Source organism: Chrysemys picta, chromosome 10, assembly GCF_011386835.1.
Source record: "Chrysemys picta bellii isolate R12L10 chromosome 10, ASM1138683v2, whole genome shotgun sequence".
Classification (NCBI taxonomy): Eukaryota; Metazoa; Chordata; order Testudines; family Emydidae; genus Chrysemys; species Chrysemys picta.
Genome location: NC_088800.1, coordinates 86,732,171 through 86,760,126, shown reverse-complemented (window position 1 = coordinate 86,760,126; position 27,956 = coordinate 86,732,171). Strand labels below are relative to the sequence as shown.

The 27,956-nt window shown below is 46.4% G+C and overlaps 1 protein-coding gene across 3 annotated transcripts; it reads right to left on the bottom strand.

Moving 5' to 3' along the window:
* Positions 1-274: 274 nt before the first annotated feature.
* Positions 275-27,956, bottom strand: COG7 (component of oligomeric golgi complex 7). Of its 3 annotated transcripts, none has more exons than XM_005288902.5 (18): positions 27,817-27,956; positions 27,305-27,519; positions 25,301-25,449; positions 23,688-23,804; positions 23,329-23,497; positions 20,871-20,953; positions 19,999-20,121; positions 18,010-18,208; positions 16,058-16,185; positions 14,746-14,900; positions 13,536-13,652; positions 12,326-12,391; positions 10,803-10,989; positions 9,370-9,510; positions 8,812-8,895; positions 6,533-6,647; positions 2,436-2,579; positions 275-1,701 (listed from the first exon to the last, which is right to left on the bottom strand). In XM_005288902.5, exons 2-18 carry the CDS (start codon positions 27,471-27,473, stop codon positions 1,535-1,537), a joined length of 2,313 nt encoding a protein of 770 aa, XP_005288959.2. In that variant the 5' UTR covers positions 27,474-27,519; positions 27,817-27,956; the 3' UTR covers positions 275-1,534. The 3 variants fall into 3 exon arrangements, with proteins under 3 accessions (XP_005288959.2, XP_065416427.1, XP_042708947.1); XM_065560355.1 differs by having other exon boundaries at positions 27,087-27,519; positions 27,817-27,864; XM_042853013.2 differs by having other exon boundaries at positions 23,688-23,821; positions 27,817-27,864.

Below are 27,956 nucleotides of genomic sequence, written 5' to 3'. Positions count from 1 at the left end.
CAGAGGAACAACAGACACATGGCTGAAGATCAGGTCACTGCTGCAATGGGGATTAAGTGCATGTCCCCATCTGCATGGAGGAGTCTGGCACAGAACTCAAGACAAGGGGGTATCTGTGAAGATGATCCATGATGAATGGGTTCCTCTCTGGCAGAGCATTCAGCAAATCCAGAAAGGACCAACTGAGATCAGGAAAATGCCTCTGTTCTAGCTGGAAAAAGAGGGAGAAAGGACAAAGTGCTAGAGCAAAAGAGAAAGAAAATCAACTCTGCAGTAGAGAGGTTTCATTTTTATTTGGTTGTATGGGCTGTAACTGCACATTTCTTAAGTACACACCAGATAAAAGGTACACTTCAGAGGAGGGAAGTTCACTGTCAAATAGATGATTCCATTCGGATAGGAGAGCAGTAAAACCTCAGGGCTGCTGCTGCCAGCAACCAAGAGTCGTAATCCCTTTCGGGTACAGCCTGTGCTTAGAATCAAGACACACCTGAATATTTGTGTTGGTTTGCATTCCAGATCAGGACTCCTCTCTTGCCAAAAAAACTGGTTAAAGTAATGTTGCAGATGAAGTATCAAATTCTATAGGTAGCTTGGAAAAGCAGTTCAGACTGACACTACACTGGTGCAGATGTTCCAGGGAAATTCTTCTAGTACCACCACCACCTCTCTCCCCCCCAAAAAATCAGGCATTTTAAATTTCTAAGACTTGATTCACCCAAAAAAGGTTCCCAGAAGCTGAGCCTTGCAGAGTTTCCCCTAGTGGCATTTGTATCAACCATGATCCCACACAGCCAAAATCCCAACAGTGGGATCAGTTTATACTTTCCCCGAGCCTATACCCTTGGAAGTGTTCCTAGATTAGATAAGCCTTTTCGCAAAAACCCACACACCACACTTGCATCCATTTCACAAGAAGACTACAACACTGCTACATCCAATTCCCTAGAAGCTTCCCAATAGCTTCAGAAGGAAGAAAATCTCCTGAGAAACAACCCACTAAACTGGTTTTGTTGTCAGGGCTTCGTTTGGTCCTGCCTTTTCTGCTAATTGCTGAGACACCACCTTCATGAGATTGTGGATAATGAGAGACTTGAGCAATGCGCATTGCCTGCAGGTAGTAGAGTCCTCATTTCAGTTGATCCACGTTGCACATACCCTGTCATTTCACTCCGCATTAATTAGACTGCACTAAAGAAGCCCATCATTTCATTGTCATGCGGCATGTACTCTCCAGCTAGCGTCAGAACACTTGTCACAAGACAGCTGTAACGCAACCAGGTCACCCAGATGGCTAAAGGGAAATGTGGTCATTAAGACATTTTTCTTTTCCATTTCATAGTTCAAAACACCTGGAGAGCTCTCGCAACATTTCCAAACGAAGAAAATGTATTAAACGAGTCACAAATAAATTCCTCTTTCCCCCAACTACATTCCCATCATCCTTGGAAAGTTTATTGGAGAAAAAATTCAATGTACGAAATTTAGCCTTTAGCCAAGACCTCCCCTGCTGGTGTTTTTCGAGGGGTTGGAGTTAATAGTCCACACTTCTCATGGTGGCGATGTTGCTTGCTAGCCTGCGGGGCAAGCTTTTGGCTGTTTGCCTGTAGTCTTCTGGTTTGGTCTTCAATAGAGTAACAATGTTTTGTAGTGTCTTCGAAGGCTGAAGGCCGAGGGCATCCATCACATTTATCAGATAATCTACAAGATTGAAGGACAAAATGTATTTAAACAGGCAGCGGTTATTATGTCAAACAGTCCCCAAAGTAGTGTCATGGCAATTCTGCCCCAGAGCACGACCCCAGATGTCCTCTGTCCATCAGCACTAGTTCAGACTAATTCACAGCACCCGAAAAGCGGTTGGAATCTTATAGCGGCTGGCTCCCGTCTTATATTTTGGATCTTCGGTTACTGCTTTACGTGATCAGTGGTTTTGGTCAGAGGAATGAGGCACAGGGTGCTACATTTCAGTAACTGCACAGACTAATCACTTCTCTCCCCAGCCCATCAACACCTATTGGAAAGGCCCAGATTCTCCAAGTGTCCAGGAGACAAGCCTTGCCAAACAAAGCTGTCGGGTTCTAACTCTGACCCCTTGGTTTCTTTCTGCAGCTTTACTAGTTGACATTTCACTCAGAGTGTGTCTTGACACTAAGGGCGTGTGCCAGACTGCAGCCCACCAATAGGGAACGATGGGCTTTGAGACTGAACCACTAACCAGCCATCTTAGCTGTTAGCTGCAACAGCATCAAAAGCCTTGATCTGCAAGATATCGAGCAGCTCCTTTACAAACGCTCATCTCCCAAAAAGCCCACTAGGAAATGGCAGCAAACCACACCGTTTGGGAGGTTACTGCACACTGCAGGGTTGGGGTCTAGGAGAGTAAGGCCTGCTAGGGAGAAGCAGCTCATAGACAGTGTGTGTTCTGCGCTCACCAATGTCCGTGGCAAGCTGCTTCGCTGAGTGAAGGGTGAGCTCTGGAATCTGCAGGATAACTTCGCAGTAGGTTTGCATGGTAGCTCTGGCGATGGAACCTAGCCAGTAGTCAGCCATGTTGTCCAGCTCAGGTAACTCGTCACCTGAACAGAAAGTTCTCATTAGCCATCAGAACCCCGACCAGTCTGCGCATGCTCAGTCTGTAGCGGGGGGTGGATTCTGTGCTAGGTAAAAGAAAAAGTCAGCTTAATCTAAAAACTTTAAGGTACCGGAACTTAGACAGACAGGTCTATGGAGAGTGGGGTGGTGATTGGTGCTAGCTCTTTTCCTTGTTATCAGCTGCTAGCTCACATTAAAAGGTAGCTAAATACACAACACTCTTTCTTCATGTTACTCATCTTCATCAAGTCATTTCCATAGTGATGTGAGGCAATCATGCACAGCAGTGGGCTAGGTTCCGGAGCCAGCACTTTTTCTCTAATTCAGACATGGAGAAGCCCTCCAATAAGCAACAAAGGTCCCTGAAGAACGTATGCATGCAAGGCGTCCTCTGTTCACTGCTACACGTGAGGTGTTTTAAAAGCTAATGAAACCCTTTTAAATACGAAAATACTTTAATGAGACAAAATCATTAACATCAAAAGCTAAACCACACGTCGTATTCTTAGCAAGCTACAGGAGGAAAAGGTAAAGAACAGAATTATCAGACACAGAGATGAACAAGATTTGTTGGGGAAGAGTCAATATTACTTTTGTAAAGGGAAATCATGCCTCACCAATCTATTAGAATTCTTTGAAGGGGTCAACAAGCACGTGGACAAGGCAATCCAGTGGATATAGTGTAACTGGACTTTCAGAAAGACTTTAATAAGGTCCACCACCAAAGGCTCTTAAGCAAAGTAAGCAGTCATGGGATAAAAGGGAAAGTCATCTCATGGATCAGTAACTGGTTAAAAGACAGGAAATAAAGGGTAGGAATCAACGGTCACTTTTCACAGTGGAGAGAGGTAAATAACAGGGTCCCCCAGAGATCTGTATGGGACCAGTGCTGTTCAACATATTCATAAATTATCTGGAAAAAGGGGTAAACAGTGAGGTGGCAAAGTTTGCAGATGATACAAAATTACTAAAGATAGTTAAGTCCAAAGCAGATTGTGAAGAGTTACAAAGGGATCTCATAAACTGGGTAAAAAATGGCAGATGAAATTCAGTGTTGATAAATGTAAAGTAATGCACATTGAAAACAATCCCAACTATGCATACAAAATGATGGGGTCTAAATTAGCTGTTACCACTCAAGAAAGATCTTGGAATTACGGTGGATAGTTCTCTGAAAACTTCCGCTCAATGTGCAGCGGCAGTCAAGAAAGCGAACAGAATGTTAGGAACCATTGGGAAAGGGATAGATAATAAGACAGAAAATATCATAATGCCGCTATATAAATCCATGGTACGCCCACACCTTGAATACTGCGTGCAGCTCTGGTTGCACCATTTCAAAAGAGATACATTAGAAATGGAATTAGATACAGAGATGGCAACAAAAATGAATAGGGTTATGGAACAGCTTCCACATGAGAGATTAAAAAGACTGGGACTATTCATCTCGGAAAAGACAACCAAGCGGGGATAGGATAGACTTTATAAAATCATGAATAGTGTGGAGAAAGTGAACAGAGAAGTGTTATTTATCCCTTCACACAACACAAGAACCAGGGGTCACCCAATGAAATTAATAGGCAGCAGGTTTAAAATAAACAAAAGGAAGTACTTCTTCACATAGCGCACGGACAACCTGTGGAACTCATTGCCAAGAGATGTTGTGAAGGCTAAAACTATAACTGGGTTCAAAAAAGAATTAGATATTTTCTATGGATTTAAGTCCATCCATGGCTATTAGCCAGGATGGACAGGGATGCAACCCCATGCGCTGGGGTCCCTAAACCTCTGACTGCCAGAAACTAAGAGTGGATGACAGGGGATGGATCACTTGACGATTGCTCTGTTCTGTTCACTCCCTCTGGGGCACCTGGCATTAGCCGCTGTCAGCAGACAGGATACTGGGCTAGATAGACCATTGGTCTGATCCAATATGGCCGTTCTTATGAGGAACACAAAGCATCAAGCCATACACTGCTTCAATTGTCAGTGAAAACAAATGTCCATAAGAGATTAAACACTGCAGACCAAGCCACTTTACAATTTAATTTAACATTAAGGGGATAGAATGAGGAAATCAAGTTACAGGTGCTTTCCTTCAGCTCTCAGGGAGGTCTGAGTGATCTGATCAGCAACAGCAGAAGGAAGAGCCCTTGTTAATCCTTACATACGCCAATCTGGATACAAGGGCAGGTTGGAAACATGAACATTGTGTATAATTATTGTTCTTTATAGTATGTCTAGTAAGCTGCTCGGCAATCCAGCATACCCCCAATATCGCCTGCCCTGTGTATGCACATATCTGCACTGGCATCCATGTCACATGAGCAACTATCCAGGCCAGCTTTCCATGCCATGTCAGGGTACAAGCACAGAGGTAACACAGAATTGAGGGACAGGTCAGGGGCAGGGATAGGCTCAGTGGTTCGAGCATTGGCCTATTAACCCCAGGGTTGTGAGTTCAATCCTTGAGGGGGCCATTTAGGGACCTGGGGCAAAATCAGTACTTGGTCCTGCTAGTGAAGGCAGGGGGCTGGACTCGATGACCTTTCGGGGTCCCTTCCAGCTCTAGGAGATATAGGTATATCTCCATATATTTTTTATTTTATTAAAGCCAAAAGCCTCATTTGAGGTCTTTGAGAAACACAAAGGAGGGCCCAAATGCAGCGCTCACAGAAACCTCACTCCTGCCAGCTACAAGGGCTCAAAGAGGGCTACCGGTACTGCAGTGAGTGAAGCGGTTTCCTTGAAAACACCACTCAACTTCACCACATTCAGGGCCGTGCCCACCTGCTTCAGCCAGTCACATACCAACAGCTGATGGCTGTGTGGAAGCACTGGGAGACTCAGGAACAGAAGGGAGGAGAGCGGGGAGAAGGTGAGAGGATTGGACATGATGCCACAAGCTTATTTAACCCCCGAGCAGGGTTATGGGACCAGAGGGCAAGAGACAGGGATGGTGTCTGGCAGGCCAGGCATTGATGTTATTTAGAAGAGACTCAACCAAAGTGGTGAATTTGTTTCAATGTTATCCTCCCTCATTTAATACTTTAATTAATCAGCATTCTTGGCACTCGTGTAGTGCTGTTCTCCCAGGCAGCTCAGAGCACGGTACAAAGCTGAGGAGGAAGTAGTGTTGTGCCCATTTTACAGATGCAGTGACTGAAACAGACAGATGTGAAGCGACTTGCCCAGGGTGCACAATGAGTTAGTGGCTGAGCTAGGAATGAAACATAGATCTGCTTCCCCCAGCACTCTCTGTCCACTTTTGTGTCACTATGTGCTACTTAGGTATGGCTTGTTATAGTGCTGAGATCATACAATCTTTAAATAGCTAGACAAATGATCCAAACAGATTCTCTGTGGACAGTGGTTCTCTCAAACATCAGTGGTCTGGTGCCAGCCAAAGAGTGGTACTCATGATGGACATTTCCACGCTGACAGCACAGCTCCATGGCTTTGTCACAAACAATGAAGACTTAGAGCTAGAAATAAGTGAACACATCAAGTGCAGCTACAATTGTGATTGAACTCAACACCCAAAGGTAACCACACAGCATTTCCCAGGAACTCACACTGATCGTGAGACAGTTCCTAGAGAACTAAATAATGCATTGGGTTGGCTCGTTAACCGACTCATCTCTTCACTCTCACACATACCCCCCATGGGGGCTCATCCCCTCTGCAGAGCAACTTCCCCCAATACAGACATCAGCACAGCTTGACCTAACGCTTCCGGTTTCAGTGAAGGTGCTGAAGTTTTCCTCATTAACTACGGTCTCATTGTGAGTATTAGTGAGGGACAATTGGAAGGCACTATATGGTTACACAGTAAGGTACCACATCAGCAGGGAAATCAACCTCACATGGCCTCATCCCCTGCAATGCTAAACACAGGCTGTCCTCCAGACACCTCAGGGAATCGGTCTTGTCCTACCTTGCTCTGGAGGATACGGCAGTTTTCCAGCATGTAAGGCTAGTTCCAGAGCAGAATCTTCTTGAGTAACGAATGGCTCGAGATGAAGTGGGAGGGACATGATATACTGTCCAATCTAGGATAAAAAGGAAAAGGACTGTAAGTGTGACACTGAGCTATTAAGGTTTGTGCATTAAGTGGGCACGTCACTGAATGAGAGGAATCCCCACCTACCAGGTCTGAACACAGACCGTGACAGCAGCTCACCAACATACACTACGCCAGGAAGTGACGTCCATCGCTCGCTGGCCATTAATTCCCTTTATACAAACAACGTTTATTTTCCAAGAGGTCAAGGCCCAGTTACAGGAGCAACAATGACAAGAAAAACTGGGACACAGATTCACACCTATAACTGCCTCCTTGACCCCTACAGGAATTATTGGCGATTCATTTTGTAGATGGGAATCAAACAGTCTGCTCGGAGCGAAATCAGGGAACAGGAACCTTAGGATCACGTTACACGAGAATAAGTTTACAGACACGATCCTTCCCAGAATGCCACTGAGGCCGCACAAACCCAGGCAGGAGTGCATGACCCTTGTCCTTTGCACACCGATTGCCTGTATGCCCCGGACAGGCTGCTCTGGGCAGAGGTACAGCTCAGAGCACTCTGCCTTCACCCACTGGTCCTCTGGAGAGCTGACTGAGTCTCATTAACATCTCTTTTACTGAGCTCATGTTGCTCTCTCTCTTCTACATATAACGGCTAGTTACGTGGATTTGATTTTAAAAGGCACTTGTAGCTTTTTGGCCATGCAGCAGCTTGGTTTGGGGGCCACCCAAGGAGACTCCCACTTGTCTCAATCCATAAATCACGCTCCCCTCTCAATCACAGGTTGAAGAGTGCTTGGGAAAGGAAATAGACTTTCTATATCTGAACAAGTCCCAGAAGCCCCTCCTGGGCCCATAAAGGCTCAAATTCCCTACAGAACGTGACCCTAATTGATGCCATGATGTGCTTGGTTTAAAATTGCTCTCCACTGCTGCCAAACCTATCCATCACTTTCATCAATTCCACCAGGGCCTCTCTCAGACAGTCTGCATCAGCAGCTTGGTTACAAGAATGTGGTGGCCGGGTGTCCCCTCTCTTTTCTTCCTGCTACACTGCCGAGGAACCTTGTGTTGTAACAGAAGCCTCCCAGGTGGCTGAAGTGGGAAGTGACCCCAAAGTTCAGCAGGCTACCAACTCTTGGTATCTACATGCAACGGGGAGAGGCAAATTTCAGAATGCCAACACCGGAAATGAACTGACCGCATCCTATGGCCTCAGGCCCTCCCTTCAGCGCTCAGCTGGGGCATACCCCTCAGGGTCTATTCCTTGTGCATGTCTGAGAGTGAGACATGCAGAATGAGAGCAGTGCTGCCCTGGGCACATCACAGTGATGAGCACACATCCTCCTGTTTGTCAAATTACACTTGGGGTGGAGTGAGCAATCAGCAGCCAGTAGGTCAGTGCAATTCTCCTGAGTATCGGACTGATCTTTACTCACTGGCACAGGCTTCGGAATTACTGCCCCGGCCCATTTAGAGGCAATAATGAGAAGCAGCAGTTGGAAGAGGTTAGGGAGCAGTCCTCAAGCCTCTGCTGGTGAGCAAGGATTAAACAGATATAGCCAGCAAGACCAACCAGCAAGAACAATGCAGCGAGGCTCACGGCCCCCATGCACTCTTGCCATCCCAGCACCAGAAGATTATCTCTGCAGCACAAAGGGAGACTGGAGAGGCTCCCAGGTACCGAGGGGAAAAGAGATCAAGCTCTTTTCAAATCAATAATGACAAAGTCATCCCAGCATACGGCAGGAACTCCAGCCCTATGTGCTCGGTGTGATTACTCTGCTGAGTTAGCCTCTCCAAGAGCTGCATGACTGAAGAGATGCTGAAAGATGCCACTTTTCCATAGTTACTATGGAAGCAAGCAGGGGGGTGCCGAGGACTTGCGGCAGCGTAACCCACCCCAGTACAAGTGTTAACACAACTCAACAGAGAGGTCATTTTTCACCACCTTTCCTGGGCTCTCCAGAAACCACAGTGCTTTCCTGGCACCCTTTACAAGAGGTCCCTTTCCAACAATTGCCTAAAATCCTCAGAGCGGTGAACAGAAATCCTAGAGGTAGGGATCTGAACCAACAAAACAGCAACTCCTGCCCTCATACAATGAACAAAAATACTCAGACAGCCAAATTACAGAGTCCCCCAAGATTCAGCCGTTTCTAGAAACGATCCCCATGTGCTCTTACGTTGCTGATGTACTCAAGAGGAGTCAGACTGAAGTTTGGCAGGTCGTCTGTTAGCGTCTCGCCAATGCCAGCTGAGCTCCAGCCCTAGGAAGGAGTCAAGCAGAGAACCAGTCAAAGCTCTCTTCAGCCAGCATGAGTAGCAGCCCCAAAGAAAGGGAGGGGGGTCATATGGTAACAGGGATCGTGATTGCCAGTGGACTCCTAAAGAAAGCAAGGACTGTGGAAAGACCCCTCCTCTAAAACACTCCTCACGGTTCTTTGAACATAATTAATTTCAACCTATTTTCACAGAAATGTGGGAATGCTGAAGACACAAATCCCAGCAGATGATGCAGTGGTGGTGGGTCTGTTGGGGCTCTCCATTGAAGCAAGAGCACAGCTCCAAGAAGGGAGTTTACATCTGAGGAAACAGAAATCCCCATAGGTGTGAGGGCATCCAGTAGAGAGGCAATGAGGGCTTACTAGTCCCAGGCTCCCATAAAGTGTGCGGAGAGATCCATGCCAGGTTTTCCCACTCGCTATGCTCGATCAGTGGAATCATCCAGCCAGCGAACTTACCTCCATCCTGGAAATCAGTAAGAGCTGCTGTTTGATGCGAAGGAAAACAGAGTCAAATGCCAACTGGTGCGCTAGCTGGTTGAGGTGGGTAAGGGCAGATCGAGATGCGGACAACAGGCTGTGGTTACTCGTCCCTTTCTCCTAACACAGAAAGGAAGTTACATACAAATGTCACTTAACTGATCATAGGAGGCCTAGGTTAAGATATTAGAAGGAAAGGTTTTGATTGGGCTCAGCACAAAGGATCCTTATCCCGCAAGGGCCAGACACAGTACCAGTGGAGAGCACTACCTCCCCTTCCTACTCAAGGCCCCTAGGGAGCAAGATCCCTGAAAGGGGACAGGGAAGGGTGGCACCCTCCACCACCACATCCGCTCCACACCAGCCAGCAGACCTGGTCAGGCACGGAGGGGAGCACAGCTGTACCTGCTGAAAGGGGGGAAGAGCTGCCACGGCAGTATGCACTCCCCACAAGAAACTGCGGCTGACTCCTAGCAGCACGCCCTCGCCACCCCCCAGGCAGTACAAACCAAAGCTGAATAGTCACAATCCAACCAAAAGATTTCCCCTGGTTCCGTATAACTCCGCTGCCCATTTGCAGGAGGGGCTGGCAACAGCACAGAGATTTTATTGCACTCTGCCAGGCAATCACTAAAAGAAAACTTAGATAATATAATCCATTTGCTCACTAAAGCTATTATGAAGTTACAGAAATAAGGAGGAGGAATACAAACATGACCTTTAGATGACCATGGTCAAAGGGCACAAGCAACTGGCCTGCTGTGTGGAATCAAGGAAAAGCTTTGCACAAAAAGTTGGTATAGAGAAGGCTGAATACAGAGAGGTAACTATGTTATTTCTACACAAGTCAAATGCGTAATATTGAGGGTAGCGATGCATGAGTTATATGTAATTTAAGTACCAAAAAATTCAGAACACCCTGGGAAAATAAGGAAGACAGAACAAATAACTTAGGTTTATTATTACAAATGTTCTAATGAAGGCAAACATACATAAATTAGATCAGTACTGGAGATAAGTGGGGTTGCTTTACCCTGTTCACAGACGCACGCATGAATGCACATGCAGAATTACAGTTCAGGATGGGTACACCAGCAGAGTGTAACCTGCTGAGAAAGTCTTGGGAAGACAATGACCAGACTTGAAGCTCAAGGTGGCCCTCAAATACAAACTTTCCATTGCCTCTTGCCTTGGGATATCTCATCTGAACTGCACACAACCAGAGCTCTGCGCTTCAGAGAGAGGGAGTTAGCCCAGAGCCTCACAGCTCTGGACATTCCATTCTGTTGGGACTGGGTGTGTCAGGAGAACTTGGAACGCCCTTCCCAATCAACAGGCTGCTGTTATGGAGGCATGTGACCAGGCAGTGGCCCCAACTGCCAGATGTGTCCTGGGCAGCACTGCAGTCCTACCTTTAGGGTATGGAGTGTTTCCATGAGGCTGGCATACTCAGACGGAGTCTCCTTCAGGAGGTAGTTGTATTCCTGCCAGGGGTTCTTGACTGAGTTCTTCTTCTCCGCAGAGCTGGCATCCTGAAAGCCAGACAGGCTACAAGGGCTGTAGGAGTCCAGCAGATACTTCCCAGCAGTGGATAAAATCCTGAAACCAACCAACATGACTAAAAGTTAAAAGCAAACTCCACTGAAGTTGGCACTGGGTTGCGCCAAGAGAATTCCTGAGCTTCCCCCATGGCCCCCGCCCCAGCCCTGCCTGGAATCTCCCCCCGTCCCTTCTAGGAGGCCCCATCTCAGCATCACCAGCTTTACTGACACACAAGGCTCCAGCTTGAGAAATAAAGCAGAGAAAGCTAACAGGCCCCCTGCCCTCCACATGTTTTTTTTAAACTTTGACAAACAAGTGAAGCAGCCTCTACCGGGCCCTGTGGTTAGTCCACTCTGCCCTACTATATTTCACATCCTCCCTACCACAGTTGGCAGAAATGGTGCCATGTGTTGCTCTGTGGTGACCTCCACCTCACTCCAGCAGCCAATCTTGGAGCATAAGTCCCAGAGGGAGCCCTCCAGGGCCAAAGGAACATCTCTAAGACATAAGGTGGCCATTCCACAGATCTATCTGCAGCAGAAACTTGCTCCCATGTGGCAATGTGAGGACACACCGCAGCTACAGATATCTGTAGGGACTCTAATAATAAGCTTGCAGCACGCCAGAATCTCACCCCCAAAATCAGGATGGGAGACAACCCAACCACAAAACCAGTCCTAGGTTTAAGGGGTTAAGAGTTGGGGCATCCTCTGTAAAATGTCCCCTTACCTGCTCTCCCAGTCATCCCCAAACGCCATTCTTTGTACACGGAAAATTAAGTTCCCATTAGCTGGTGATTTACAGAATCCTCCATGGACAAGCAGACACCTCAGCACTACAGGGCATGCTCCTTTTGTCTGGCCTGATTATTTACCTAGCTCCTGAATCTCCTGGAAGTCACTAAGATGGCTCCTGATAAGAGACCGGTGGCACGGGGCTTTGTCAATAAGCTGCTCATCAGAACTTCCCAACAGCAGCAGCAGCAGGAGGAGGAAACTTTACTGGCTGCATTTCCTGCCTTCCCAGGAACCTCAATTCCACACAGCATAGCATCTACGCTGTCTCACTCGGCCAGTGCATGCTCTTACCTCTATCTCTAACCGTCCTGCATTAGGAAGCCCAGCTTCATTTTATAACCCCATAACGTTTCAAGCTGTTGCCTCCCTTATCCCCCTCCATTTTATAGGCCATTACACATTTGGGTCTTGACCAGGGACACCTCGGTGGACAGACTGCGTACACAAAGTCACTACTTTTTCACAGCCATTAACAAAGTTCATTGGCTCTTGCGTTCCTTCTGTAGCCTCCATACAGACGGAGCCCCTTGGGGTTTGGTTCCTTTTAACTGGATAGACACGCATACGGCTTGCACGCTAACCCCAGCATTTCCTACCTGTTCGCTAGCTGCTGCTCAAAGTCCCCGCACTGCCGAAGGAGTTCGCCACAAGTAGTTATTATCCTGGGAGGGAACAGAACAAAACACACCACACTGTGAACCTGGGGTAGGCAGCACAAAGGTTCCCAGACTCTCCCTCACGCCATCTAGCCTTAGTATGCAAGTCTCTGGGAATAAAGTTCCTCACTGGGTGATTGGTGAGAGCTCTCCCCATGGTAGGAATCACTTTTTCAGCTTGGCAGTTAACTTGATGCTCATACCTTCACTCTCTCCTGTTGAAGTCGCACTGTAGCCAGGTCTGCACTATTCCCACCATGGCTAACACCAGCTCAGCTCCAATGGTGGGAGCCCTAGTGACTGTTGCTATTTTAAGTGATGTGTCCTGCTCTGAGCAGAATTAGTCAACACGGTGCCTAAAATGCCAACAGACACCTAACGTTCAATCTCCACTAACACTTCCACTAATTTAGATGCCATGTAGACATAGCCCTATGTGAAACTGAACTAGCAGGGCCCATCAGAGCCACATTTGTCTGATATCAAACCAACTTTAAAGTAGATCATACTAGCTTATGGAGTGTCCCTTTCTTAAGCATTCAGATGGTTACGGCCTGAGAGACAAAGGCTCCGGGGTTCCAACTGCCTTGGGGTTTGTTAGGGTTTTCAGAAATTATCACTTCTCCATCCCACTAAGGAGATGTTTTTAAAAATGAAGAACAAAAACCCCTCTAGTTTTGCAGCCACTATCACCATAGAGTGTCCTGCCTTCCCTTCTCCCCAAGCAGCCTGGCTCTGAAGAAGCAATCAAATTAGAAACACTGTTTTCCACAATAGTGACAACACTACCACGCAGGCTTGTGTGCAGGAGAAGATGTCAGAGAGCTTTCATTCAATTGTTGCCACAAAGAAAACCATTAGTTAATTTCAGCTCTACTCAAAACTAACAGAGTATGGGTGGGCGAAGAGACTCAGAATTAGCCAAAAAAAAAAAAAAAAAAAAAGGGGAATGGGAGTGGGGATTCTTCATACGTCCGAAAGGGAGTCTCCAGCAATAGAGAAGGAGCTAAAAAAAGGAGCTAAAATCCCCAGGCCGAAGACAATAAAAGTGATCTTCCCCCCCTTCCATTTTCACCTAAAAACCAGCTCGCCCTCAGGACCAAATACCAGGCACCATTTCTCAAGAGCCCGGCTCATACGGTCACGTTACCGGATAGAGTTTTGGAATGCGGTCCAGTCCTCCTGGAAGAGGGAATCCGAGGGGATATCATCCAGTTTGCACTTCTTTCTTATGGACTGCAAAGTAGTAGTGAAGTCAGACACATACCTGTGTAAAGAGATGGAGCAGAGACAGACAATGGAATAAGACCTCAGACTACAGCAATGGCACTTGCTATGAGCAGTTCGCTTCGTCTCAGGCAAAGAGCCAGAGGCACTTGAACAAGAAGAGGAGCACAAAGGAAGTATTCCTTGCTCCAGCCCAAGTCCCGACATTTGCAGGCTAGAGGTGGCCAGCAGTGGCAGGTCCAGGCCCAACCCGGAGAACAAGGGGGTAGGGTAGAGCACCAGTCAGAATAGCTGAAGCAGTAATACTGCTTTGCATCTAAGTGACAGGAAGCCACGGTTATCAAGCAGGTATGAGCAGAGCACTTCCGGCGTCACAAGCATTACTGCTCTCTTCTAGAGCAGATGAGCCAAAGTCAGAGGCTACTGCTGCTCGCAGATCTCTCGCTCCCTCATCGAAGAGCAGTGCTCTGGTTTCACCTACTCACAGAATAGGGCTCTCCCCACAGAACTCCCCACAATAATGCACTGATGCCAAGGCTTAGTTTATGCAAGGTTAGCAGCTGCCTTGGCCCAGGGAAAAAAGGATAAGTAGGGGAAATCAGTACTGGAATGCTCTCTTAAATGGGAGTATGTAATAGATTTAATAGGAAAAAATACATTGCCTCTAATTAGTGCCACTCATTCTACAGGGAAGGTATGCAGCAACTACTGTAAGTGGAAGGTCACTTGTGCACGTTAAAGTACACGTTTCCCCACTGAGGTTTATGCTCACCAGCCTACCATGCCTCTCTTCTATTAGGTCCTCTCCGAAGTGGTTCTTTCCCAGAAGTGCTTTTAGGCACTTCATCAATGACAATTCAGGCATACTGTGGCTATGAGGAGCTTTACCTCCAGTCATGTTTAACTTCCACTTTTCATGAAAAGCAACAAGTCGAGGGATCTTTATTGGCTGAGCCGAGTGGCAGATCACAAGGGAAGGGATTATGCTCAACACTAGCTGTGTCTATAGAAACGTGACGATATCACAAACCACAAAGACCTCAGGCTTGCCCCCCATTGCATTCAGAGCCACCTGTTGAACACTCGCTCACTCGCCAGGGATAAGTGTATTAGAAAGACAGAAAATGCTTTACTTTTTGAACAGAGCTTTCAGTGCCTTCAGCAGCCCACACACCCCCAGCCCATCGGTGAGTTTAACGCAGTTGTCGATGGCTCCAGAAGCCAGACTGAAGAGTTTGTTCACCGAGTGGCTCAGTTCCTGGACGCAGTCAATTACTTCCCAATGCTCCTGGAGAACAAAAAATACACTGGTTGATCCCAACCCTCCTTCAACAGGTGTCCCTGCAGTAACCACATTGTATCAGGTCATTCTGTAGCTAACACTGTAGTTGCTATAACACCCAGATGGGGAAGGAGGAAGTTTAACCCAACAGGCAAACCTTCCCCTCAACGTCTAATTGTCTCCTGGAGTGCACTGAGGGCTAGCAGTCTCCTTTGTTTTCATCCTCCTACACGTGACAGCACATAAAAGTCAGATTGCCCTTTCCTATTCTCATCACTGCCTCCAGACAAAACACACTGACCTAACCTTCCCATAGGACAGTGTTTCTCAACCTTTTTTTTTTTTTTTTTTTTGCTGGCGACACTCTTTGGACTTTAAAAAAAAAAAAAAAAAAAAAAAAGGTGAGCCCCTTCCTAAGCTGGAGTCTGAGCCCCGCCGCCCTGGGCAGAAGCACGTAACTTAGCTTTGCAGGGCCCTCTGTGGCACAGGGCTCCAAGCAACTGCCCTGGTTGCCACCTCCCAAAGCCGGCCCAGCACTTGCAACCCCCAGGTTGAGAAACACTGCTACAGGAGATTCCCTCTCCCACCCACTCAGTTTACGGTAAGAAAGCAACAGAGGAGGCAGGAATGCACATTGCTAGTCTATGTAACCATTTGTCATGGTTATGCCATCCTCCCTGCAGTGGTTTGGTATATCCACTTGCAGCATAAGAATTTGGGGCAGGGACTATCTTCTAGTCTGTACAGCGCCTAACACAATACCCCACCCTCCACTCATCCTGACGGAAGGTCACATATGCAAAAGGTTAAAAGACACAAGGCAAACTCAGAGGTTTTCTTCCTTGCTTCTAATAGTCTGCTTAAGTGTCCAAGAAGTGGTCTGCTTATCCCCAAGGTTTCCCCTACACCAGATGCATGAAGCACCAGTTACTGGGGGATTGCCCAGGAGCAGACAAAGCTGCTGGAATTAATTTTATAACTTAGGTGAAAAAAGCCATATTTAATTAAAAGAAAGATATCAAAGGAAACTGCAACTGGAAAATGCTAGCCAAAATCTAGGGTCCAACCACCCTAACAAAGATCCTTTAAACTACTTATAAATATCAGCCTCCAATGACCTGCTGACTATTACTGTACAGATGGAGCAGAATACATTACATTACCAAGGGCACTGCACTGATCTGGATGAGGAGATTTTCTTCTTCCAGGTCTCCGTACCGCAGCTGGTAGGGTTTATACGGCCCATACACTACTTCCACCAGTTCCATCACTTTTACCAGGTTATGCTCTTCTACAAAGAATCAGAAGTGAGCGTACAAAGAAATAAACGAACTGCTACAAAGTGGCCGTAAAGCAGCATGTTAGGCTCGTTCAATGAGTTGTGCCTATTGACAGCCACTACCATGTGCGCATATCCCTTGGGACTTTGCCTAGCGGCTTTAAAGCGGAGCTGCAGACTTTTTAAACAAATGGGAATATCATCACTATCGGCTCCTCAATCCCCAGGTATTCTATTTCAACAAGCACAGCAGGAAATTATTAAGCCATATTCCTGGCTGCTCAAGAACAATCTGGGGTCACAAGAGTTCAAGCCAGCTATCACAATCAGAGATGAAGCAAGGAATCTGTCTGAACGGTGCCTGCCTACAGAAGGCATAGTCTCATTTTACGTCCCATCAAAAAGGAAACTACACAGTCTTCATCCATACCTAAAATAAACAATGCCAACTCATTTCATGTAGACTACTACACAGCCACCGTCACTCCCGACCTGGCCTGAAAGTGAACCAGTTGACCCAATGCCCCACTGCCAATCTGCTTAGTCACCCAGCTCCCCCATTCCTGTGATGCTTCTGCTTGTGTGTGTGGCTTTTATGAGCATGCCACCTTGTTGCAGGATAATATGCAAATAAAGAATGCAACTTTTACTCTCAACAGTTCAGTAACTGGTTTCCTATTCTCTTATCTTACAGACTTCGGGTTCTTCTCTCCAAATTCTTTCTATAGAGTGTCTATGGTATTTGTTACCTACCTCAATTAAGCCAGACCAGTGTGTAGCAAGTATTTGTTAAGAGTGCACAATGACTTCCAATGAAAAGTAGAACACAAGCACAGAACAACAGCCACACTTCCTGGAATGGCACAGCAGTTAAATGTAATCTACTAAAACTGGGTTTAAATAACTGAGGAGTAGGATGCAAAGCAAACACAGGCAGGAAATGCAGCGTTTAAGATAACCCATCAACCTTCACATGTGAATTTCCTGAACACTCTCTTTGAAGGGACACTGTGCCAAATTAAGATACAACTATAAACGTTCATAAATTAAAACTGTGCTAAGCCTATATAATCATATGGTCTCATTGCTGTTAACTCACCTTCCTTCCTCTCTTACCTTCAATGGTTTGCATCAACCACTCATGGATTTCTATCTAAAATTAAACTGCAAATGCTTTAGGGCAGGGAGAGGGTCTTTACTTTGTTCGGAACAGCACACTTTTAGGCACTAAACAAAAGCACACGTCAGAAATAATAACATTTGACCCAGCAGTTTAATTTGGTTAAAACATGGTTTCCATAAAACTTAAGACCAACAGAACGGTTTCCACCATTTTTTAAAATTCCAGTGAAAACCATTTTGGCAAACTTTCCCTTGAGAGTTTGAGAAAGCAAATGCTCAGGAGAACTTGTTAAGAGAGGTGCGGTCTAAACCAAGAACTCCTGAGCTTTTATTGCCATGTGATCTCAGACAAGTCAAGTATCTTCTGACTCCATTTCTCCAGTTATAAGACAGGGATAAAACTGATCCGCCTTATAGGGATGTTGTAATTCACCCACACAAATGCTGTAAAAGGAAAGTGCTAAGCATTATTTACACAAGGTAGTATCAAAATAGCTCTGCTTCAGTAAACACAGCCAGGATTGTGTCAATAGATTTGGGATACGTTAAATATATAGTTCAGTACAAACATTATGTAAACAGCAAACACTGTGGATGAAATCCAAATCCCTTACATGAAAAACGAAACACAAACCACACAACCCAAAGCCTGTACAGAGGGTTACACAAAAATACACCATAAAGTCTGGGAATATTTGAAATAACCGTCCCTACTTAAGTTAGACACCATTGCTACTTCCAAGCCTCTTGCAAAGTGGGCTGTGGTGTCATGCAGCTCCAGCAGCTTATGTAGTTTGGTTTCCTGGCTGGCTCTCTCCATTGCGGTGCTGAGGCAGACTGGGATTGACGGCACCAAGGCACCTAATGTTTGGATCAGCAGCACAGTCACAATTTCATGGGGGTTCTTAAAAACCTGCATGAACAAGAAAGCTGTTAGCATGAACATGTTAGCAGAAGCAGCCCACTGCTTCTGTGTAAACTGAGCCCCAGAACAGGAGGAGCCCCACGCTCCACCACTTTAGCAAGGACACCAGCACAATGACCTAGTCAACAGAAGCCATGCAGAAGCCCCCAGAAACAATTCACAGAGCAGAAGAGACTAAACTGCCCCAAAGATGAGATTTAAATTATGTTCATTAAGAGACAATTGTGTGGCACATCAAGAACACTGCACTCAGGAAACTGCCAGATCATTGGATCCTCTCTGGGCATGTGCAATTCCAACTAACACTAATGGGAGCGCATCTGAAAACTCACAAATGTTACCAGACTAAAAGCAGGGCCAGGTAAGATTTCTGGAACCTTGCTGGTTCAGCATGCAGGAGAGGCTGACTAAATGGTATGAAAGCAGAGTTGATCATTATCACTTAAAGAGCCCAGACAAGGAGAGCGCTTTATCTAAGGCAGCAGAGAATCTAGGACGTTGAGCAGAAGCTGGATCCAAAGGAGGACAGGCAAATAATGGGCAACAGAGTAGAGTAACAAGGTAGAGAGCATGCTGTGTCTTCAAACACAATTTAAACAGGTACCTTTGAAAGGCATGAGGAAAGGGATAAAGAATCCCATGAATAAGCAGCTAGGTGACTGGTCAGGATGGACCGAGGGGAGAGTTGGGAAGCACTATATTCTAGCCCCAGCGAGAATGTAACCAGCTGGCAAATGTTATCCTTAGATCAGCATAAGGCTAGCTTCACCTTCATATCCATCACCCTCATCTTTGTTTGCGGTAGCTTTTATCATCGCCACTTTGACTGACTGGTCAGCTATTCTCTCTAGGTATTTATACAGCCCCCACCACTGCAGTACCAGAACATATAACCCCAGTATCCAACTTGCAGCAGTAAAACCATGATCAGCAAGTAGAACAGGAAAGAAAAAATGGTTTTCCTAACACAGGCAGTGCAGGAGAACTAGGGAGAAGAGCCCTGTGTGACATGAGCTTTGGTCCACATGGCAAGGCCCCCGGTCATAGAGCACATGCTAGTGAATAAGCCAGCATCTGAACTGTGATTCACAACTAATTGTTATGCAGGAAAAAATCCCAAGACATTATTTCAAGGTAAGGCTGGGTATCCTTGCAGGAAAGGCCTCAGCCCATGTTACAGGCTTCATACCCATAAGATAACGATCTCCCTTACCCTTCACGGGTGAAAACGCTGACAGACTCAACAATGTCCAACATAATTTGTTAGGCTAAATGAAGAGAGGCTAACTCCTTTTGGGGTCAGGTGTAAGTATGGTAAGCTCTGCATTTACAAATTCAAATGCTTTTCTTGGTACTGCACAATCCTGAGGGGTTCCAGCAGGAGTTCCCCCAGAAGTCACACACACAACACCACAAATCAGTCAAGCAATCTCTCCAGGGCCTCCTCTAGGTCAGGCGATATTGAAATTCAGGTATTTCAAATGTTTTGCAATAGAACAAAATGCAACACTGACAAATTAGATTTCATGTACGATACCGATGAAAGAGATAGAGCAGCTTTAACAGCAGCAATGCAGAGATACTGCCACTGGTCTTGAGTCAAACATTTAATCTTTCTGTGGCAGCAGAGGAGCTAGATCCTCAAAGCAAGCTCCAAGACTTTAGTGAAGAGGCACAAAATGAGTCTGTGAGCTGATCAGTTATTCTGAGCCTTATGGGAATTTGCAGTCTGCGTTCCCAGGCATTGCACTGATGTGGTTAACTGATAGTAACAGTACCTGCATGACCCACTGGAGTTGTGAGTGCCATGTTCCAAGCAGAGTATCATACAGTTCAGTCAGCTGCCGATTTAAACTTAAGTCGCTTTGGCAAAGATCCTGCCAGACTGTCACCAGCTGCACCTGCAGGGGTAATAAAAGTCACTCACGCTACAGAACTGGGCCTTGTTAACTCAAACAGAGACATGTCCTAGGGAAACTGCTTTTCCTCAAAGGCAGCATCCCTCAGATTTGAACGCACCACCCTGCGATCATTCAGCACCCAAGAGGGCTCAGACTTTAAAAGCTTCTTGGCTTATCCAAAGATTTAATTAACCTTGGTATTTTGCTCATAAATGAGACTGAAACCAATACCACCCCATAACAGTTGAAATATTTGGCAGGCCCCAGCCCTGAAGCTAATCCGCACAAGGCCCACTGATAATAGGGCTTTGGAGGATCAGGTTAAGGTCAATGAACCATCCAGAATTCCAATCCCATCTGAAGAGAGTTTCCATAATTCAGCAGCAGCAAATTACAATAAAGTTTATAACAACCAGAAATCATAAAAGGAGGAAAAAGCAACCACTAAACACCTTTTCAGGGCACAGAGGGATGCACAAGTACATTTTTCATTTGGCCTACTAGCTGCTGTAGGAAGGCACAAGAAGACTCCTTTGGAGACTTATTCCCCAAACCCCCTCGTGTGGAGTAATCACAGCCAGGAAAAGATTCAGGTGGATGAAATGTGGAAGAGAACAGGCGTCATCCTCAGTTTAAATTGGACAAGTGAGATGACCAGAGTGGCAGCCCCCCCCTACAGGCTAAACCAAGGAACTACTTCACATTTCACTCCCCCAAATTAAAATGTGACCATGACAGAGACTAGATACCTTGTGACATTTGTAGTAATAAGCCAGGAGTTGGGGCATCCGATCAATTTCAGTGAAGACTTTCACAAACACCTTTGCCTGGTCTAAATACAACAACACAGAACATTAGTTAACAGGTCACCCTCCTAACTTGTGTGACAGAGGTACTGCCCTGAGCAAAACAAGTCTTCTGGACTAAGCAGGAAAATCCACCCTCTTCAGTTTGGAGAAGAGCCTGGATACAGTGTGTGGGATGGAGCACCACAATACGTGAAGAAAGTGACAAGGCCTCCCTGTGTTCCTTTCCCTTCACCTAGGGCAGCTGCCTCTGAATCCATAGCCACAGAAATTCCAGAGTGGTAGAGTAAAGTGATGATGGAAGAGTTTTTAAACTTCCCTTGGGAAAACATTTCTAACTCCAGGCCCCCTGTAACAGTACTGAGTCCCAAAAAGACTAGATGCTTTTTTCAGACAGACAGGGCTAGTGCCCTCCAGACCAGAGCACGTGTCAGTAGAACAGAACTGCACTCCTCAGTTTTACCTTCCTCACCCCCAGGTGCCAGGACCACAACTATCTGTCTCTTCACCTTGACTAAATGACCCAGCTACCATTTACTCAAAGCCTGAAAGTCTCCCTGCTCCCTTTGCATTACCGGAACAGTGGGGACGGCTTTGTCTACAAAACACACTTGGGTTCAGAGATGTTAGTAATGACGTATTTAGGAACTTGTTTCTGGTTTGCTGGAAGGGCCCAGGTGGCTTCCTGTAAATCTGACACACAGCAAGTAACTAGGGTTGCTCTAGAGCAGTACAAAGGAGAGAACAGCACCTCCCCCCGCCCCAAAGGACACATTTGTTGTCCTGTGTTCCTATCTACAGGGTCAGATCTAAGAAAGATCTCTTGAAGAACTCAGAAGAACATGTGAAATACGATCAACAGAAAGGAAATGTATGTTTGCCAGCTGCTCTGGAGGAAATATTAAAAGGGTAACAGACTCAGGGCTGCATTTATCTCAAAGTGAGCCAGAACCTCTTGAATACCTAAGCCAAGCAATGGACCCATTGCCAATACAGAAGCGCCACCTGCTGTCAGTTTCCTACCACAGCTACATGACATATCTAAAGAACTCATATGGGACACATTAATATCATGCAGCTTCTATGAGGCTCTCTCCTTGTAGGTGGGAGAAAACATTCTCAAACATCACTGTCTCCTGCATCTGCCTGCAAAAGGGCCATACAGCCCAAGAGCAGCAACAAGACAGACACATATACTGAGACAGATGGGTGCAGAACCTAAGGAAACAGAGCCAGTGTGATGGACTGGAAGACCAGAAAGAGAGTGACGGGAAATGGGAAGAGAAAAGCAAAGAAGAGAGAAGTAAAGGAGGAAGAGTGTGAAAAAGAACACAAGCACATGAACCCTTCATATTAACCTTTTCCTTCCTCCCTCTGCTTGTCTCACTCTGCATCTTGTCTTCAAGTAGAAAATAAGCTCATTGGGGCCTGGACTGTCTCAGTCTGTGTTTGTGCAGCACAATAGCATGGTCATTATGGAGGCTTCTAGGTCAGGGGTTCTCAAACTGGGGGTGAGGATCCCTCAGGGGGTCGCAAGGTTATTACATGGGGGGTCGTGAGCTGTCAGCCTCCACCCCAAACCCCGCTTTGCCGCCAGCATTTATAATGGTGTTAAATATATTTAAAAGTGTTTTTAATTTAAGGGGGGGGAGCATCACACTCAGAGGCTTGCTATGTGAAAGCGGTCACCAGTACAAAAGTTTGAGAACCTCTGCTCTAGGTGCTACTGAAATACAAATAAGAAACGGACAGTGTAAGGGTGGGGAAAGGGAGCAAGGCCAGACCAAAAAACCCAAACCATTTTATAACTTTCTCCCTTGTTTCGAATGCACCTTTTACAAGGCACTAAAGAGTCATAGCATTTCCCAATGAAGTTATCCACTGATTACAATATCAAGCTACAGTACATACGCTCAGCAGCTCTTTGATATAGCAGCTACAGGGATCTTAAACACACTCAAGAAACATTCCCCAACCTGGATCGCATCCAGGGGTGGAAAGAAGGCTGCAGACTATGGGAGAGTCCAACACGTACTGGGCTGCAGGCTGCTGTGCCATGCATCTCTTTTCGTTTGGTTCTGCCAAGAAAGGGCACGTATCCCAGCCCCAAAGAGACCCAATGGATACACTCCCAACCCAGGCAGCATTTAGCTTTCTGGTGAGCAAACCCCAAAACAAACAGACAGAAAGCAAAAAAGAAAAAAAAGACAGAAATGAAGAAAGGACAAATTGAATAGGAGACGGTGGGAGGTGTACAAGGCTTGGCAGAAGGAGCACCAAACCGCAGCTGGGGGGCTGGAAGCATGCTATTGAGAGCACCATGACTCACGCTCCTGATGAAGGCAACACCTACATATAAATACATCTACGCTGAAGACAAGGGAAACAGAGCCGTACTGACCTACAGACTGAGCGTTGAAAGTGGCCACAATCTGGGGGCTGGCCATGGCCTCTAGCCGGTTCTTCAGAGCCTCTAGGTGCACGCATTTCTCAGAGTAGTCTGGAGTGTCCACAAGCATTGCTAGGCTGTTCTGCATGCCTGTTAACTTGGCAGAGATCACTGACACATCCTGCCACCAAAGGAAGTTAGGGGATTGTTAACACAATATCAAAAATGCCAAATCCTAAGTTCCACAGTGACATCTGGGAAGCAGAGGCATATTTCCATTTGAAAGGTGACTTGAAAGGACTTTTTTTAAAATTAGGTTTCTTTATGATTGACAATTTTCAAGCCTTTGTCTTTTTCAAGCAGGTACCTACTTGTGTTTTAAAAGTTTCCTCAATATCTGCACTCAGTGTGCTCCACTTGTCTGCTTCCTGGAGGGACTCAGCAGCCAGCTGCATTCTGGATTTCACTCGATCAAGCTCTACCAGGACCTGAAACAGAGATGGAACTGCTGCCCATCAGAATTGGGGACAAACGTGGAAGCTGCTTGATTTGGTGGGGAGTAAGGTGGAGGGGGGGGGTGGAGAAGGTTATTTCTGTTATATTTGGGTTTAAGAAACTGGGTGATAGCAATTTCAGGAGGACGTTGGCTAAAATCAATTTTAGGGATTTACACAGAAGTGGATCATCTCTCCGAGGAGCTGACGATATTAAAATCCATTTTAAAATTGAACCAGCTGATGAGCATCATCAGTAGAGATTTGAGAACATAATGAGGAATGTTGCTTTTATTCAGGGTCTACACCCAACTCTAAACAGTAATATGGATATGTGATCCGAGGGAAAAGGGGCTGGGCTCTGATGGCAGCTAAAACTGCACAAACAACTTGCAAAACGGTTCACCAAAATCTGCAGTACTGTGGATAAACCATCAGCCCCTCTGCTTGAGCAGCTCACTCCTGAATCATCACAAGAAAACAAGCACACCTATAAACTGGTTTGAATTTGGGATTCAATATAATCAGCGTCCATTTCGTCTGGAAAAATGCAAAGCAACTCTATAACATGGTATTAATACAACACCACCACCAATAAGCTCAGACAATAAAGGCTTCCGCAGCTTGCTGCGTGTCATGAAAGATGGATCACTCACATGAGGAGAGTTATAAGCTCATGAAGGTCTGATCAGAGCTAGTTCTAGTCTGGGTTGCTAACATCTATGTCTTGGTGGTAAGGTGGGTACTGCATTAGCTTTTCACTTCTGAGTACACAGTGCATGGCTGAGTTAACAAGGAAAATGCTTTTGGGGATGTCAACCTAGTCTCCCATCTGTCCCCAAACAAAACCACCATACGGCATCACTCTCTGCTTAAGAGAGGCTTTGGACTGGAATATCAGGGGTGCTGCAGCCCAGAACCAAGGCACAATCTGCAGGGACATTTGCATTGCGTCTGCCCATGCTACATCCCGCTTTAGACACTTCTATTAGTTCTTCAATTTAATAAGCACGATCATTCATTCACAATAAGAAAAAGTCAATATCTCCAGAACTTTTTTACTTCTTCACAAAAGTACGAAAAATCTGAAGCAGCCGACAGGGTATCAAATTGCTGAAGCCTAGTACAATCGGTCTGTAGTTCAGAGAAGCTACCAGATTGTAGGAGTTTTTAGTGACTGTTCTGCTTGAAAAAAGCATAGAGATTCCTTGCATCTAGGATCTCAGCCTCAGAACTTGCTGAAGTGCAACAGGCTAACAGTGGCAATTTAAAAAGGACACAATATCAGAGCAGGAAATCAGTCCCCCTTATTTGTCAGCATCTACCAGAGCTCAAACTGCTGCAGAGAGCTAACAGCGCCCCCCTGGAATTGCACAAACCAAAACAGAGTCTTCAAAAAGAACAGGAATACTTGTGGCACCTTCAGTAACTTTGGCAGCTACAGCAAATCTGGAAATCACAGGCAAATATTTAGTGAGGAGAGAAGTTACCTGCATTGACTGAGCTGTGTCCGCTTCAAATTTCTTAATGTCCTCCTTAACAAGGATCATTTGTTCCTTCAGGAAAGTTGCCTCCTGTTTCAAGGCTTCCACATCCCGAAGGACTCTGGGCATGTTCTGGAGCGCCTGGTGGCTTGTTTCTGCAGAAACAAACAGCAATGGAATGACAAGGGACTCAACCCTCACACAGAACAAACTTCCCAAGGAGCATGGTGTACAACAAATCTTCATTGCTGCATTGAAGCTACAGCAGAATCTCAGAGTTACAAACATCTTGGGAATGGAGGCTGTTCGTAACTCTGAAATGTTCATAACTCGGAACAAAGCGTTATGGTTGTTCTTTCAAAAGTTTACAACTGAACATTGACTCAAGACAGCTTTCAAACTTTACTATGCAGAAGAAAAAAGCTGCTCTCTTCTTTTTTAGCAGTTTACATTTAACACAATACTGTACTAGCTCTTGCTTTTTGGTTGGGTTTTTTTGGGGAGGGAGGGGGGGAAGGAGGGGTGTCTCTCTGCTGCTGCCTAATTGTGTACTTTTGGTTGCAAATGAGACGTGTGGTGGACTGGTCAGTTCGTATCTCTGAGGTTCTACTGTATATTTAAAAAGATCTTCCAGATCTGAAATAGCAGGGCATGCTGCATATTAGGGACAATCCTCTGAGCATTTGGTAAGTGCCTATCAGTGTATATAAATAATACTAAGACAAAGCATGTAAAGCAATGCTGGCAGGGGGATTGGTAGGACAGCAGAAGAGGGAAGAACAATTGGGCTGGAATACCAGAAGACGCAACAGGCCAGGACAGACATGGGCAGGAAAAGATTCTCTCGTCCTGCAAGAGTTTTCAAAATTTCAATTTTTTTTCCTATTCCAAATCAGCACAAAAAGTCAAAATCCTCAAACTAATAGTCTAAAACAGTGGTCGGCAACCTTTCAGAAGTGGTGTGCCAAGTCTTCATTTATTCACTCTAATTTAAGGTTTCGTGTGCCGGTAATACATTTTAACGTTTTTAGAAGGTCTTTTTATATACGTTTATAATATATAACTAAACTATTGTTGTATGTAAAGTAAATAAGGCTTTTAAAATGTTTAAGAAGCTTCATTTAAAATTAAATTAAAATGCAGAGTCCCCCAGACCGGTGGCCAGAACCCAGGCAGTGTGAGTGCCACTGAAAAATCAGCTCGCATGCCATAGGTTGCCTACCCCAATCTAAAAAAACCCAAAACACACAAAAAGGGTTCAGGTCAACTGAAACATTTCATTTCAATATTGACTTTTTTTTTAAGAACATAAGAACGGCTGTACTGGGTCAGACCAAAGGTCCATTCAGCCCAGTTTCCTGTCCTCCGACAGTGGCCAATCCCAGGTGTCCCAGAGGGAGTGGACCTAACAGGTAATGATCAAGTGATCTCTCTCCTGCCATCCATCTCCATCCTCTGACAAACAGAGGCTAGGGACACCATTCCTTACCCATCCTGACTAGTAGCCATTAATGAACTTAGAACTGGATAAATTCATGGAGGTTCTTTTAAGCCCTGTTATAGTCCTAGCCTTCACAACCTACTCGGGCGAGGAGTTCCACAGGTTGACTGTGCGTTGTGCGAAGAACTTCCTTGTATTTGTTTTAAACGTTTTGTTTTGTTTTTTAAAGAAAATTTTTGTAGTATAAATTACCATTTTAAAATGAAAAGTTGTTTCAACATTAAAAACAAAACGTTTTGTTTCCAAAATATCAACATGGGATGCTTCAACGATTTCAACAAATAAATGTACCGTTTTCAAATCGGGAGATGGGTCAAAACTGACCCCGCCCCACAAGCAATTAGGGTTTCCATGAATCAATGTTCTTAAAGGAAAAGAACAAGGGTGGGGAAAGTCCCAACGCGTCCCCTCGGCAGGGCGGTGTCGCTGGAGGAAGCTCGCACCCGCCCTGGCTGCAGCGAGCGCTGCCCCCTCCCCACCCGGCCGAGCGCAAGGACCCGCAGCGGCACCTTCCACGGCGTTGTTGACCTCCTGGATGAAGAGCTGCAACTTCATCACCAAGGTAGCGGCGTGAGCGTCCACCTTGCCGGGCGCATCCTGCTGCTGCACGGCGCGGAAGGCTCCGTTCACCCAGCGCTTCACCTCGAAGTCCTCGGCCAGGAACTTGGAGAAATCCATCGCCGGGGCCGCTCCCGCTCCGCCGCCGCCGATCAGCGCCGGGCTCCTAAGGGGGGAAGCGGGGCTGATGGTAACACCGGGGGGGGGGCTCTTCTCGCCAGGCCCCGCTCCGCCCGGCCCGGCCTCCCCCGCGGGCCCCTCCCAGCCCGAGCCCCCGCTGCGCCCGGGGGCCGCGCAGCCGCCCGCCTCGCCGGCCCGAGCCCCCGCTGCGCCGCTAGCCCGGGAGCGGGGAGCTGGCCTCACGCAGGCCCGGCCCCACCCGGGGCAGACGCCCCCGCCCCACGCAAGGCCCCGGGGGGAGGGGCAGGAGACCGGCTGTGGGGGAGGGGACGCCCAGACTCACAGTCCCCGCAGGCGGCGGCGGCCATGTTGGTTGTGTCATGAACAACATAGAGCGCAAAGGTTGCCGGGAAACGCCAGGTGCCGGTCCCAGCCGGCCACCGTACCCAGCCGCCCCGAGGATTGCTCTGCGATCGGCCCCGC